Genomic DNA, 13232 nt, shown 5'->3' with positions numbered 1-13232 from the left:
AAAATATATAAGTAAATTCATTATTATTTACATAAATATGTCATTATTCACAAACTATTAAAAAATTATTTATCCATTGAACTCTTTGAAATGCAAAACTTATTCTATGATTTACAAAAATCTAATAACAATTCAAGTATATTTAAAAAAAATTAATTATCATAATAATTTTAAAATAAATAACATTTCGTAAAAAAAAAAATTAAATTTATACACCAATTTAAAATTTTGAAAACAAAATTATTTGAATAGTGGTAATTATTTTTGGATAAAATTTTAAATATATTTGAATAGTCATTGAAATTATTAAATAGGAGACAGATTTTTGTTCTTCAAAAATTAAATGCAAATTTGAACAAAACAAAAAAAAATTGACTAAACTTATTATTTTGACACCTTAAACCCCAAATAATAATTTTAATTGTATATTATTTAGATGTCGTTTACTTCTAAACATTATCAAATTCCAAAGCGTTTAAAGTAATACCCGAACCTGAATGCCCACCCGAATTAAATGTAAAATTATGCATCTTAGGGGATTTGAACCCATAACCTTGAGCATTTAAAGGTGCATCTTTAATCATTTTGCCATCTTAATTTCTCTGTTCTAAGATGAAATGTTAAATATTTATATATATACAAGTTTTCTAAAATTTATAAAAAAAATAAAAATTAGTTTTTTTTTTCATGGTTTGATTGAGTTCGGGTATAACCGAATTACCTGAACCCGACCCGAAAGTATAAAAAACCCAAACAGGTTCTATATGTCTAAACACGAAAACCTGAAAATCCGATTTGGGAACCCAAATGCCCAGAGCTAATTTAAACCCACCACATGGAAAACATATATATAGTTCAACCAAAGAAGTAGAAAGGCCCATGAATATTTTTTTTATATTTTATTTTTAAAAGATTGATTTTCCACATAAAAAGGATGCAAAATTCCCACCACATTAGCTCTTTCCTTTGTTGACCACAAAAAAAAAAAAAGGTTGCATAATACAATTTCCGTGCATAATAAATATTAATATATTATTAAGGCTATTTCAAACAGCTTCGTCCAAAAAATATATATATTCAAACGGCTATATTCTTATCAAACGGCTATATTATTATCAAACGGCTACTGTAGAAACAGCTATTTTTTTATTACCCTATTATCGAATCCCTAATTCTAATTCACTAGAAAAAAATCAAATCCCTAATTCTCTCACAATTTTCTCACAATTCTCTCTCAATCCTCTCTCAATTCTCTCTCAATCCTCTCTCAATCCTCTCTCAACACCATGTCGAATCTGCCGAAGAAGAGTGAAAGAGCTTCTTCTTCATCACCGGAGTCTCCTTCGCTGACTTCGTCATCTTCTCTCAAACGGCTACTGTAGAAACGGCTATTTTTTTATTACCCTATTATCGAATCCCTAATTCTAATTCACCAGAAAAAATCAAATTCCTAATTCTCTCACAATTCTCTCACAATTCTCTCTCAATCCTCTCTCAATCCTCTCTCAATTCTCTCTCAATCCTCTCTCAATTCTCTCTCAATCCTCTCTCAATCCTCTCTCAACACCATGTCGAATCTGCCGAAGAAGAAGATGACGAAGTCAGCGAAGGAGACTCCGGTGATGAAGAAGAAGCTCTTTCACTCTTCTTCGGCAGATTCGACATGGTGTTGAGAGAGGATTGAGAGAGGATTAAGAGAGAATTGAGAGAGGATTGAGAGAGAATTGAGAGAGGATTGAGAGAGGATTGAGAGAGAATTGTGAGAGAATTGTGAGAGAATTAGGGATTTGATTTTTTTCTAGTGAATTAGAATTAGGGATTCGATAATAGGGTAATAAAAAAATAGCCGTTTCTACAGTAGCCGTTTGATAATAATATAGCCGTTTGATAATAATATAGCCGTTTGATAAGAATATAGCCGTTTGAATATATACATATTTTTTGGACGAAACCGTTTGAAATAGCCTTAATAATATATTAATATTTATTATGCACGGAAATTGTATTATGCAACCTTTTTTTTTTTTTTGTGGTCAACAAAGGAAAGAGCCAATGTGGTGGGAATTTTGCATCCTTCTTATGTGGAAAATCAATCTTTTAAAAATAAAATATAAAAAAATATTCATGGGCCTTTCTACTTCTTTGGTTGAACTATATATATGTTTTCCATGTGGTGGGTTTAAATTAGCTTTGGGCATTTGGGTTCCCAAATCGGATTTTCAGGTTTTCGGGTTTAGACATATAGAACCTGTTTGGGTTTTTTTATACTTTCGGGTCGGGTTCAGGTAATTTGGTTATACCCGAACTCAATCAAACCATGAAAAAAAAACTAATTTTTATTTTTTTATAAATTTTAGAAAACTTGTATATATATAAATATTTAACATTTCATCTTAGAACAGAGAAATTAAGATGGCAAAATGATTAAAGATGCACCTTTAAATGCTCAAGGTTATGGGTTCAAATCCCCTAAGATGCATAATTTTACATTTAATTCGGGTGGGCATTCAGGTTCGGGTATTACTTTAAACGCTTTGGAATTTGATAATGTTTAGAAGTAAACGACATCTAAATAATATACAATTAAAATTATTATTTGGGGTTTAAGGTGTCAAAATAATAAGTTTAGTCAATTTTTTTTTTTGTTTTGTTCAAATTTGCATTTAATTTTTGAAGAACAAAAATCTGTCTCCTATTTAATAATTTCAATGACTATTCAAATATATTTAAAATTTTATCCAAAAATAACTACCACTATTCAAATAATTTTGTTTTCAAAAATTTAAATTGGTGTATAAATTTATTTTTTTTTTTTACGAAATGTTATTTATTTTAAAATTATTATGATAATTAATTTTTTTAAATATACTTGAATTGTTATTAGATTTTTGTAAATCATAGAATAAGTTTTGCATTTCAAAGAGTTCAATGGATAAATAATTTTTTAATAGTTTGTGAATAATGACATATTTATGTAAATAATAATAAATTTACTTATATATTTTAGTGGCACATTCAATAAATCAAAAGACTTGTTTTTGTAAATATGTTTTTCTTGAGAAGTTTAACTGCAATTAAATTTTTAAATCGCTCTAGCAACGACACTAGTGATTCTCTATTAATATATAGGGAGATTCTCTATTAACATATATGGGATATATAACAGTAAATAGATATATTGATCTATCAATCTTCGTATGAATGACTTTATACAATAATACACCAATTGTCAATTACACGAGGTTAATATCTTAGTCTTACTTCCATCTTTACGTTCTTGTGTAACCAAATCGTTCAATGTTATCATAGCAGGCTCCATTCATATTTTAAGTCCAACAAGTTTGTGATTCAGTCCTTATAAGTTTCTAACATTTTCAAAGGCCGCAAGTGTTTGAAATGTCTATTGGTGCAAGGCTTGAAGCCAACCTCTTTTGATTTCATATTGGTCAACTTTTGATGATTTTTCTATATATGTCTCAATATTGTAGAAAATTTTATCCCAAAGGATTTAAGAAATAAAAAGACAAAGTTGACCAAATGTTTTGAAACCAAAAAACGATATAAATTGGTTTTTGTAATTGTTATTGCTTAAATATGGCTAATTATATTCCTCTCAAGGTTCAGTTTAAATAAGTAAATGGTGTAAGAAATTATAATATACCAAATATGGCTTTTCAAAATCTTCTTTCTGGAATGTCTTCCACTTGGAAACCTTTTAGAGTCTGCACGAAATTGAAGTGAATAGAGTTTTACTGAACGATCTCATGCTTCTACGAAACTAACAAGGAGAAATTAAAGATCTTACAGGAGTCGTTGGCTCCTCGACCTGATCAACTTTTCGATCAGAACCAGACAAACCAAAAACAACACAAGCTCCCCATTGTATCGTCAGAGCAAACACACTATATCCAACTGTAACTCCACGTCGCTGAGATCATCATCACAACCTTGTCTTAGAATCATACATTATTGCAGTCAAATAAGCGCCATAGAAACCGACCTCGAAGATGAGAAAGAGCTTAGACCTTCCTTCAGACAAGAAGTATTCACCGATCATCAAGCGACAACCAAAGGAGAAAACTTGGAAGACATATATCCTCCAACGTTATCTGCACATGGAAGAAACCCGTAGACATTAGTGCACGCGTTCTTGGAAACGCGATTCGGCGGATCAAGACTGAGAGACTCGTAAGTCGTAACTTGATCCGTCTTGGACTCCATCGGAGACCAAGGTTAAAGTTTTTTCTCTGAGGAAGCACTCATAACACGACAATTCACACCAGAGGCCTAAGCTAAAGAGAGAAAAGAAGACAGAAACAGAGCAATACGTGCCATAGAAGTAAACTTAAAACAGAGCTTTTAATGAGCAGTTTTGTTGTATGTGTCTCTTCTTACTTGAATACATATATACACACACACAGAAACTTAACGAAAACTAATCTTAGACCTTCCTTCAGACAAGAAGTATTCACCGATCATCAAGCGACAACCAAAGGAGAAAACTTGGAAGACATATATCCTCCAACGTTATCTGCACATGGAAGAAACCCGTAGAGATTAATGCACGCGTTCTTGGAAACGCGATTCGTACTATAATTAACACTTCATTTACGTATCTGTACTATAATTAACACTTCTTAACTAACACTTCATTTACGTATCTGTACTATAATTAACACTTCATTTACGTATCTGTACTATAATTAACACTTCATTTACGTATCTGTACTATAATTAACACTTCATTTACGTATCTGTACTATAATTATAGTACTATATCTGTACTATAATTAACACTTCATTTACGTATCTGTACTATAACTATAGTACTATATCTGTACTATAATTAACACTTCATTTAATTATCTGGAACTGAGGCTTGGATTGTTTTTCTTTTTTACGTATATATAAAATCTGAAAGTTAATACGCTTGGATTGAGTCAGGACTCAGGACCATCTTTTCAATATAAAAAGCACGGACTTGTTCTACGGATCGGATACGCGCAGACCAAGTTCCCCGATACACGAGCTTGACCATATTTTTAATATTTGACTTGTTTTTAAGTTAACAGAAATTTGTTGTAATTATTGGAAAGTTTGATTTTTTTTTAACGTAACTTCTAATCCAAATTTAAAAGCTAATTATACTCTATTGTAGGGATTTTAAATTTCAATAATATTCTAAAAAGTTATTCTCTAATAAGCTATTAAAAAAAACAATTCTAATATCACTCCTAGCTGTATTAATATGTAATTTAATTACATATTTAAAAAAGTCTGATCTTAGCTACATATCACTCCTTGCTAAACATCATTCATTTTCTAGCCATATTTTTCCATTCCCCTAAAACCAATCTCCTAAGGTAAACTTCTCCACATGAATAGATAAATTCATACAACTTTATATATATATTTACTTGCTACAGTTCCATATTATAAAATATTATAACTGCAGGAAATATTAGATATAAACTAATATTGGAATAGTCTAAATATTTTAGTTGTTTCGAATGTATAGTTTAAGCATTATCTAGTGAAGATAAATACACAGAAATTTAGACAATCAATTAGCACATAGATTTTTTTCTTATCAACAGAAAAACTTTAAATAAAAACATCATGCATGCTCGACATGAAATTTAAAGAAGACAAAATGAATGCAAATGATTTTTATAAGGTTTTTTATACGGTTATTTATATGTTTTTTCCTTTTCACGATAATTTGTTTTCGAACGAATCATCAAATTATATATGTTCTATAATTTGTGCACTATTAGTTCGAATCAATACTGACTCTGTCTCTGAATTCCAACTACTATATATATATATATATATTTAAATAATACCTTAATTAGAAAAATTCTTTTCTTTTATTAATTTAGTGCTACCATTTGTACCCTTTATTATTTGTCGTTCTTCAAATTTCATGTCGAGCATGCATGATGTCTTTGTTTAAAGTCCTTTCCATTGATAAGAAGAAATCTAGGCGCTAATTGATTGTCTAAATGTTTGTGTATTTATCTTCACTAGATAATGCTTAAACTACATTCGAAACAACTAAAACATTTAGACAAAACATTATGTTATATTTCTTTATTAGTCTATATCTAATATTTCCAGCTGTTATAACACCACTATGTATAGGTTACCTGAATGTCAAGTCCTACTTTCATCAATTTAATAACACCACTAGAAGTCTTTCTTTATTCAATTAATATGTTACAAAAACACTTGAGGGTCTTTATATTATGATCATAAGCCCATATAATTAGTTACCTCCTCCTAATAATAAATATTTAAATCAGACTTAATAATTGCTGAGTCCATTATTATTTTTGTTTTTTTCAAGTTTTTGATGAATCAAATTTTCAATTATTAACCTTAGTGTCATCAATAGTCAACTAGGCATGGGCATAAAATGTCTTTGTTATTCTTTTTTTACAGCAAATGTCTATATTATTCTATATTTCTATTATATGCTCAAACAACTCAATGGTCTTTACATTTGTGATAATAAAGCCTATATAATTATAATAACATGCTAATAATAGTTAGAGAGGTGTACCATTCCCGTTTCTTTAATTAGAAATAATTTAGGAAGTCAAGTTTTTAAATATTAACTATTAAGCTCAGCTTCATCAATATTTTCAATCTTAAAAAAAGGTCTTTCCTTAGATCTTGAAAAAAAAAGTCTTTCGGTATTCTATATTTGTATCATATTGTTCCGAAAACCTCGAGGCTCTTTACATTATACTAAACTGAAATAAGAATCACATGCTAATAATTCATTTCACGTTCTTTGAAAATCTGACTCAATAATTTTTAAAGATATGTTTATTAAAACCTTTGTTTATTGTATTACGACAAAAAAAAACGTCTCGAAGCTACTCATCGCTTAGTTCCATGTGTGTGTAAATATTTATATGCGCGTAAGAAGAGAAGGATCCGAACCAAACGACTCATTAAAAACTCTGTTTCAAGTTTACTTCCATGGCACGTCTTGCTCTGTTTCTGTCTTTTCTCCCTCTATTAGCTTTGATCTCTGGAGTGAACTGTCGTGTTCTAAGTTCTACGTCTGAGGATAATAACTCGATCTTGGTCTCCGATGGAATCCAAGACGGATCCAGCAACGAGTTCCTCAGTCTTGATCCACCAAATCTCACTTCCGAGAATGCTTGTGTTCATGTCTACGGGTTTCTGCCTTGTGCAGACAATATTGAAGGCTATGTCTTCCAAGTTTTCTCCTTTGGTTGTCTACTGATCATCGGTGAATACTTTTTTTCTAAAGGAAGGTCTAAGCTCTTTGTCATCTTCGAAGTCGGTTTCTTTGGTGGTATCATCTTCCCTCTCCTTGTAATGTTCCCAAGAATCGCCCTTATACTCTGTAAGTCATCTCTCTTCTTCTATTCTGGAGACATATTTGAGAGTACTACGAAAGTTCTTACCATCATCATGTCTTATTTGGGGTTTTGGTTACAGCGACTGGACTAATGGGAAGCCGCGAAATGGCAAACTCGATGGTGGGTAATAACGTTGCAGTTACTGTGGGATACTCTGTCTTTGCTTTGACAGTACAGTGGGGAGCTTGTGTTGTCTTTGGCTTACCTGGTTTGAGCTCAGATCAGTCCATAGGAAATGGAGAAGTCCAGAGTATAGCTTCTGTAAGACCATCAATCTTCCTCTTCTTCTTCTTCATCGTCTCTTTTGAGTGTATAGAATCTCATGAAGTGATTTGTATAATTTGATACAGGGCACAAAGAGTCCAAGACGAAATGGTATCAGGAACAATCTTATTAAGAAACTTGTTGGTGAGTTTAAAAATCTCTTACAGATTTAATTTCTCATTCTTTCTTTTTCAAGAATCTTACATATTTTGTGATCTTTTGTGTGGTTTATTCTATGCAGGAGCTAGCGTAAGGGCAGATCCTAAGAACAAGAAAGCGGCTGGGATTATGCTTTTGACTTTATTTCCCTTCGTCTTGGTCACCTTTTCAGAGACATTTGACTCAAAATCTTGGGATGACTCTATCGTTTTGATCACTCTCTTGTTCTCTGGTTCTGCAACTGTTCTTTTCTTTGTTTATTTGGTATGAGGCTTCTCCAAAAATGATCTAAGATTCTTTTTTTTTTTTTAACCCTTTTTTTTCGGACAGTATTTTGATAAAGCGGACCAAGTGAAGAGCTTAGATCACGCGAGGTTTGAGCTCATGTCAGAAGTTCATAAGCACTTACAGAATTTTGCTCCTCAAAGCCTTATAAAAGATAAACAACTAAGTAAAGAGAGCTTGAAAAGGTATATTAATATATTATATCCATTGTTATTGCTATTTAACGCAACAAAATGTTTGTTTTTGTTATGTTTATGTATTCTTACTAGTTAGTGTTGTGCAGTTTGTTTGAAAAAATCGATGTCAACAAAGACGGAAAGATTCAAGTTTCAGAGCTAAAAGATCTGACGGTGGAGTTTGGGGTGTTGGGGAGAATGAAGTGTGACATACATGAGCTTGCCACTACATTGCTTGCTGATTTCGACAGTGATAAAGATGGTGAGATAGATGAGACTGAATTCGAGAAAGGGATCGAAAAATGGCTGAGACAGTACAAATTTACAGTCGATAGCACCGATTCACAAAAAGAGTACCAAGCTGTAATTACACTAAAATGATTCTTCTCGATTCAATTTTACCTGCTTGATGATCAGATTAAGAAATCGAGAAAGTGTTTAATTGCTGGAGGATGAGGCGGTATTGAAGATGGTACAAACAAATGAATGTCTTTTTACTAAGTTACTGACAAAGAGAACATTCAAAGCTGTCATTGAAGTCATTATAGGGATTCTAATTGTCAGCTTTCTAGCAATGCCTTTCATGATGAATATCGAACTTTTGTCGGTATCAGCTGGAGTTCCTTCCTTCTATGTTGTCTTTGCAGTGATCCCTTTGGCAAGAAACCTAAAGAACGCTTTGTCTGCTCACTTCTGTCGCAAGAAAGACCAAGCGAGAATCACATCCGATATATTCTCTGAGGTTAGTTTTATTGAAACTCACATTAATTAACTCTTATCAAATATTATCTGCATGGTTTTTGATATCAAAGCTCAATAGTAAATGAGTTTTGTGTTTTTCTTTTGTAGATATACAGAGATGTTACATTAAACAATCTGCTGGGGATTACAATTATTTTGGCGATTGTGTACTTGAGAGGATTGACTTGGGATTACTCAACAGAAGTTCTCATTATTGTGATTGTTGGCCTCCTTATAGGGGTACCAGCTTATGTGAGATCAACTTATCCATTTTGGATATGTGTCTTGGCTTTTGCTCTCTATTTCTTCTCCCTTGTCCTTATCTATCTCCATTCAAATCTCTAGACAAGAACGAAACTTTCACCTTCAATGAATGAGCAGTGAACCTTTCCAAGAGTTCTTCTCTCACGATTTCATAGTTTTCCCATTTCACAGTCTTTTTTCTCTCTCATGCTGTTTTGTCTGCGTTGTATGTTTACAAGCTGTTTGGCGTTAATTGAGAGATATATAAAGTGTTTATATGGAATGCTTTTTCAAGTTTGTTTCCTTCACTCTTTGATTTCATCATTTTAGCATTGCATCTAGACATTTCCTAAGAAGTGTTGCATGCATTCTTGTTCCTTTGATATTTTGGATGTGTACCTAGAAAAGAGGAGTTTAGACTATGAATTGGACTAAAGAGAAAACAAACAGCATGAGAGAGAAAAAAGACTTAGAGCTCAAAGGAAGGAGAAGGTTTCAAAAACTTTTCTTTCTACGCAAGTAACTTAGATATTGTCCTTGTGAACTTCTAAACAAGTACTGTTGTATTTTTCCATGATTTGTATTCGCATTTTATCAAATATATACTATTACTGTATTACAAATAGTAGCTTAAAACCCTAGTTTCATGTTTGATTTATAAATTTCAACGGTAATGTTAAATGGCGTTCAAGCAATTTCAAATATTGGCTCTACTACATAAATTGAAGGGATATCTCTGTTATATTTTGACATATTTTTTTTTGAAATTAGAATGTTTTGTATTTTCTAAATCGAATTATTTGTATGTGTCAAAAACATACTCCTATATTGGTTGTGAATGATCAAATTTTATTCCGTTTAGGAAATTAACTGGATAACTTTGGCCAGTTGGCGTCGCCTTTAAAATATAGTAGCACCAAAAAATGACAATGGTTCCTCTCTCATATATGGGATTAAGGTGATGTAATGGAGCTTTTACACCTTAAACTAAGCGCACTACTTAGTTACTTAAACCAAATCCCAAAGTCAAAAGTGCTAAGCAAATCTATATATAATATACCCATGCCAACATAATTGGAAGGTGTAGTGTAACTCACGTTCTGAAGTTTAAAACTAATTACTGAAAAACAAAGTCTTTCTTTAATTAGCAAGAGTTAATCGTGTCATCTTGATCAACCCAAGAGAGTCGTTCTTTATTCTATTATGTAAAAACTAAAAACTAAACAGTAAGAAATTGTTATAGTATGATTAGTTTTCGTTTAGTTTCTGTGTGTGTGTATATATGTGTTCAAGTAAGAAGAGACGTATACAACAAAACTGCTCATTAGAAACTCTGTTTCAAGTTTACTTCCATGGCACGTCTTGCTCTGTTTCTAACCTTTCTCTCTTTAACTTTAACTTCTGGTGTGAATTGTCGTGTTCTGAGTTCTTCCTCTGAGAAAAACTTAACCTTGGTCTCCGATGGAGTCCAAGACGGATCAAGCTACGAGTTTCTCAGTCTTGATCCCCCGAACCGCGTTTCCAAGAATGCGTGCATTCATGTCTACGGGTTTCTTCCATGTGCAGACAATGTTGGAGGATATGTATTTCAAGTTTTCTCCTTTGGTTGTCTCTTGATGATCGGTGAATACTTCTTGTCTGAAGGAAGGTCTAAGCTCTTTCTCATCTTCGAGGTCGGTTTCTATGGCGGAATCATCTTCCCTCTTCTTAGAATGTTCCCGAGAATCGCGCTTATTCTCTGTAAGAAATCATCTCATCTTTTTTTGGATATTTTGACTACAATAATGTATGATTCTTAGACAAGGTTGTGATGATGATCTCAGCGACTGGATTGATGGGAACACAAGAAATGGCAAACTCGATGGTTGGTAATACCCTTGGAGTTACAGTTGGATATACTGTGTTTGCTCTGACGATTCAATGGGGAGCTTGTGTTGTTTTTGGTTTGTCTGGTTCTGATCGAAAAAATGAACAAGTCGAGGAGCCAACGACTCCTGTAAGATCTTTTAATTTCTCCTTGTTAGTTTCGTAGAAGCATGCGATCGTTTAGTAAACGCTAATGACTTTCAATTTCTTACAGACTCTAAGGTCTCCAAGTCGAAGACATTCCAGAAAGAAGATTTGGAAAAGCCTTTTTGGTATATTATAATTGCTTACACCATTTTGCTAATTAAAACTGAACCTTGATGAATATAATTAGCCATAAGCAATAACAATTACACAAACCATTTATATCGTTTTGGTTTCACAACATTTTTTTTGTTAAAAGTTCTCACAACATTTGGTCATCTTTGTTTGTCTTTCTTAAATCCTTTGGGATAGATTTTCTATAAATTTTTTGTTTTCCTACAAATTTTATACTACAAAACTTTTAGATGAGCAAATTAACCATTTATAATTATGGGGTTTGTTGTCTACAGGAGCTAGCGTAGAAGCAGATCCAAAGAACGCAAAAGCAGCAGGGATTATGCTCTTGACAATACTGCCCTTCATAATCGTAACACTTTCAGAGATGTTTGATTCACAGTCTTGGAAGGACCTTATCGGATTGATCACTCTCATAATCTCTGCTTCTGCTACTGTTGTCTACTTTACTTATTCGGTATGATCTTAATTATGAGCTACCAAAATTGACCTATTCATTTTTGCCTAGTCTTTTAGTCTTGTTTGTCGAACTTCCGCAGTATTTTGATAAAGTGGACCAAGAGAAGAGCTTAGATCACGCGAGGTTTGAGCTCATGTCAGAAGTTCATAAGCATTTGCAGAGCTTTTCACCTAAAACCCTTTTAAGAAATGGACAACTAAGTAAAGAGAGCTTGAAAAGGTTCAGCAACAACTGTTAATTTCATTTTTACTGCTGAGTTTTATGAGCTCTAGGTCTCTTCTAACTTCCGATGTGAAATCCTAACATTTATTCCGCTTGTTGTAGATTGTTCGATAAACTTGATGTAAACAAAGATGGAAAGATACAGATTCTTGAGTTAAAAAACATGAGGGTTGAGTTTGAGAAATTGGGGGGAATGAAGTGTAACGCAAATGAGCTTGCTACTACATTGCTTGAGTATTTCGATAGAGACAAAGACGGTGAAATAGACGAGAGTGAATTCGAACTAGGAATTGCTAACTGGTTGAAACATTACAAATTCACCTTTGACAACCCCGCGTGTCAAAGTGATGAGAACCCTTCAGTAAGTAATAACTAACATCTTCCGTCTGAATGATTCCATTTAGGTTTTCTTCTAATTAGTGTAATCAATTGCAGGAGGAGATTGGGGTCTTGAAGGTGAAACAAGCAAAAGAAAGCTTTTTTGCTAAGTTTTTCTCAAAGAGAACATTAAAAGCTTCCACAGAAGTCATTGTAGGAATCATGATTGTCATGTTCCTTGCAAGACCTTTCATGATGAACATTGAGATTTTGTCGGTATCAGCTGGAGTTCCTTCCTTCTATGTCGTCTTTGCTGTGATCCCATTGGTTAGAAACCTAAAGAATGCTTTGTCTGCTCACTTCTGTCGCAAGAAAGACAAGGCCAGAATTACATCAGATACATTCTCTGAGGTTAGTTTTGTTCAAACTTCATTAATTAATGAAACTTAAAACTTAACAGTTAATGAGTTTTCTCCACCTTTTATTTTCCTTGTAGATATATAGTGATGTTACAATGAACAATCTTCTTGGAATTTCATGTATACTGGCGATTGTATACACGAGAGAATTGACTTGGGATTATTCTACTGAAGTTCTCATTATTGTGATCGTTGGATTTCTAATAGGCATACCGGCTTACGTGAGAAGGACTTACCCGTTTTGGATATGTTTAATGGCCTTTGCTCTTTACTTTGTCTCTCTTCTCTTGATCTATCTTCATTTCTCAAGTCTCTAGACAAGAATTTGTAACACAAAGAAGCATGTCCCTAATCTCTTATAATTTTAGATACTTGTTCATGTGCTAAGTCAATTTATTAT

General features: G+C 32.6%; 1 protein-coding gene and 1 pseudogene across 2 annotated transcripts; both read left to right on the top strand.

Moving 5' to 3' along the window:
* The first annotated feature begins 6947 nt into the window (after positions 1–6947).
* Positions 6948–9576, top strand: LOC104757229 (sodium/calcium exchanger NCL-like; annotated as a pseudogene). The gene is made up of 8 exons (XR_015587538.1): positions 6948–7384; positions 7480–7661; positions 7751–7808; positions 7906–8087; positions 8154–8293; positions 8392–8647; positions 8736–9026; positions 9134–9576. The product of XR_015587538.1 is annotated as a sodium/calcium exchanger NCL-like (transcript).
* Positions 9577–10410: 834 nt separating this feature from the next.
* On the top strand, positions 10411–13232 carry LOC104757228 (sodium/calcium exchanger NCL2-like). Its single transcript, XM_087497113.1, has 8 exons — positions 10411–11008; positions 11092–11264; positions 11349–11406; positions 11689–11870; positions 11953–12092; positions 12198–12456; positions 12531–12824; positions 12910–13232. The coding sequence occupies exons 1-8, from the start codon at positions 10621–10623 to the stop codon at positions 13147–13149; spliced, it is 1734 nt and encodes a 577-aa protein (XP_087353239.1). The 5' UTR covers positions 10411–10620; the 3' UTR covers positions 13150–13232.

The sequence above is a fragment of the Camelina sativa genome, chromosome 17 (assembly GCF_030686135.1).
Source record: "Camelina sativa cultivar CO46 ecotype springtype chromosome 17, ASM3068613v1".
Lineage (NCBI taxonomy): Eukaryota > Viridiplantae > Streptophyta > Magnoliopsida > Brassicales > Brassicaceae > Camelina > Camelina sativa.
This window is presented reverse-complemented; position numbering and strand designations above follow the sequence as displayed.

What these genes read in the sequence shown, in the direction of transcription:
- LOC104757228 (XM_087497113.1), top strand. Translation starts at nt 10,621, where the DNA reads ATGGCACGTCTTGCTCTGTTTCTAACCTTTCTCTCTTTAACTTTAACT. An exon ending in GAGAATCGCGCTTATTCTCT is followed by an intron (nt 11,009 to 11,091) that starts GTAAGAAATCAT and finishes TGATGATCTCAG; the next exon opens with CGACTGGATTGATGGGAACA. An exon ending in AGTAAAGAGAGCTTGAAAAG is followed by an intron (nt 12,093 to 12,197) that starts GTTCAGCAACAA and finishes CGCTTGTTGTAG; the next exon opens with ATTGTTCGATAAACTTGATG.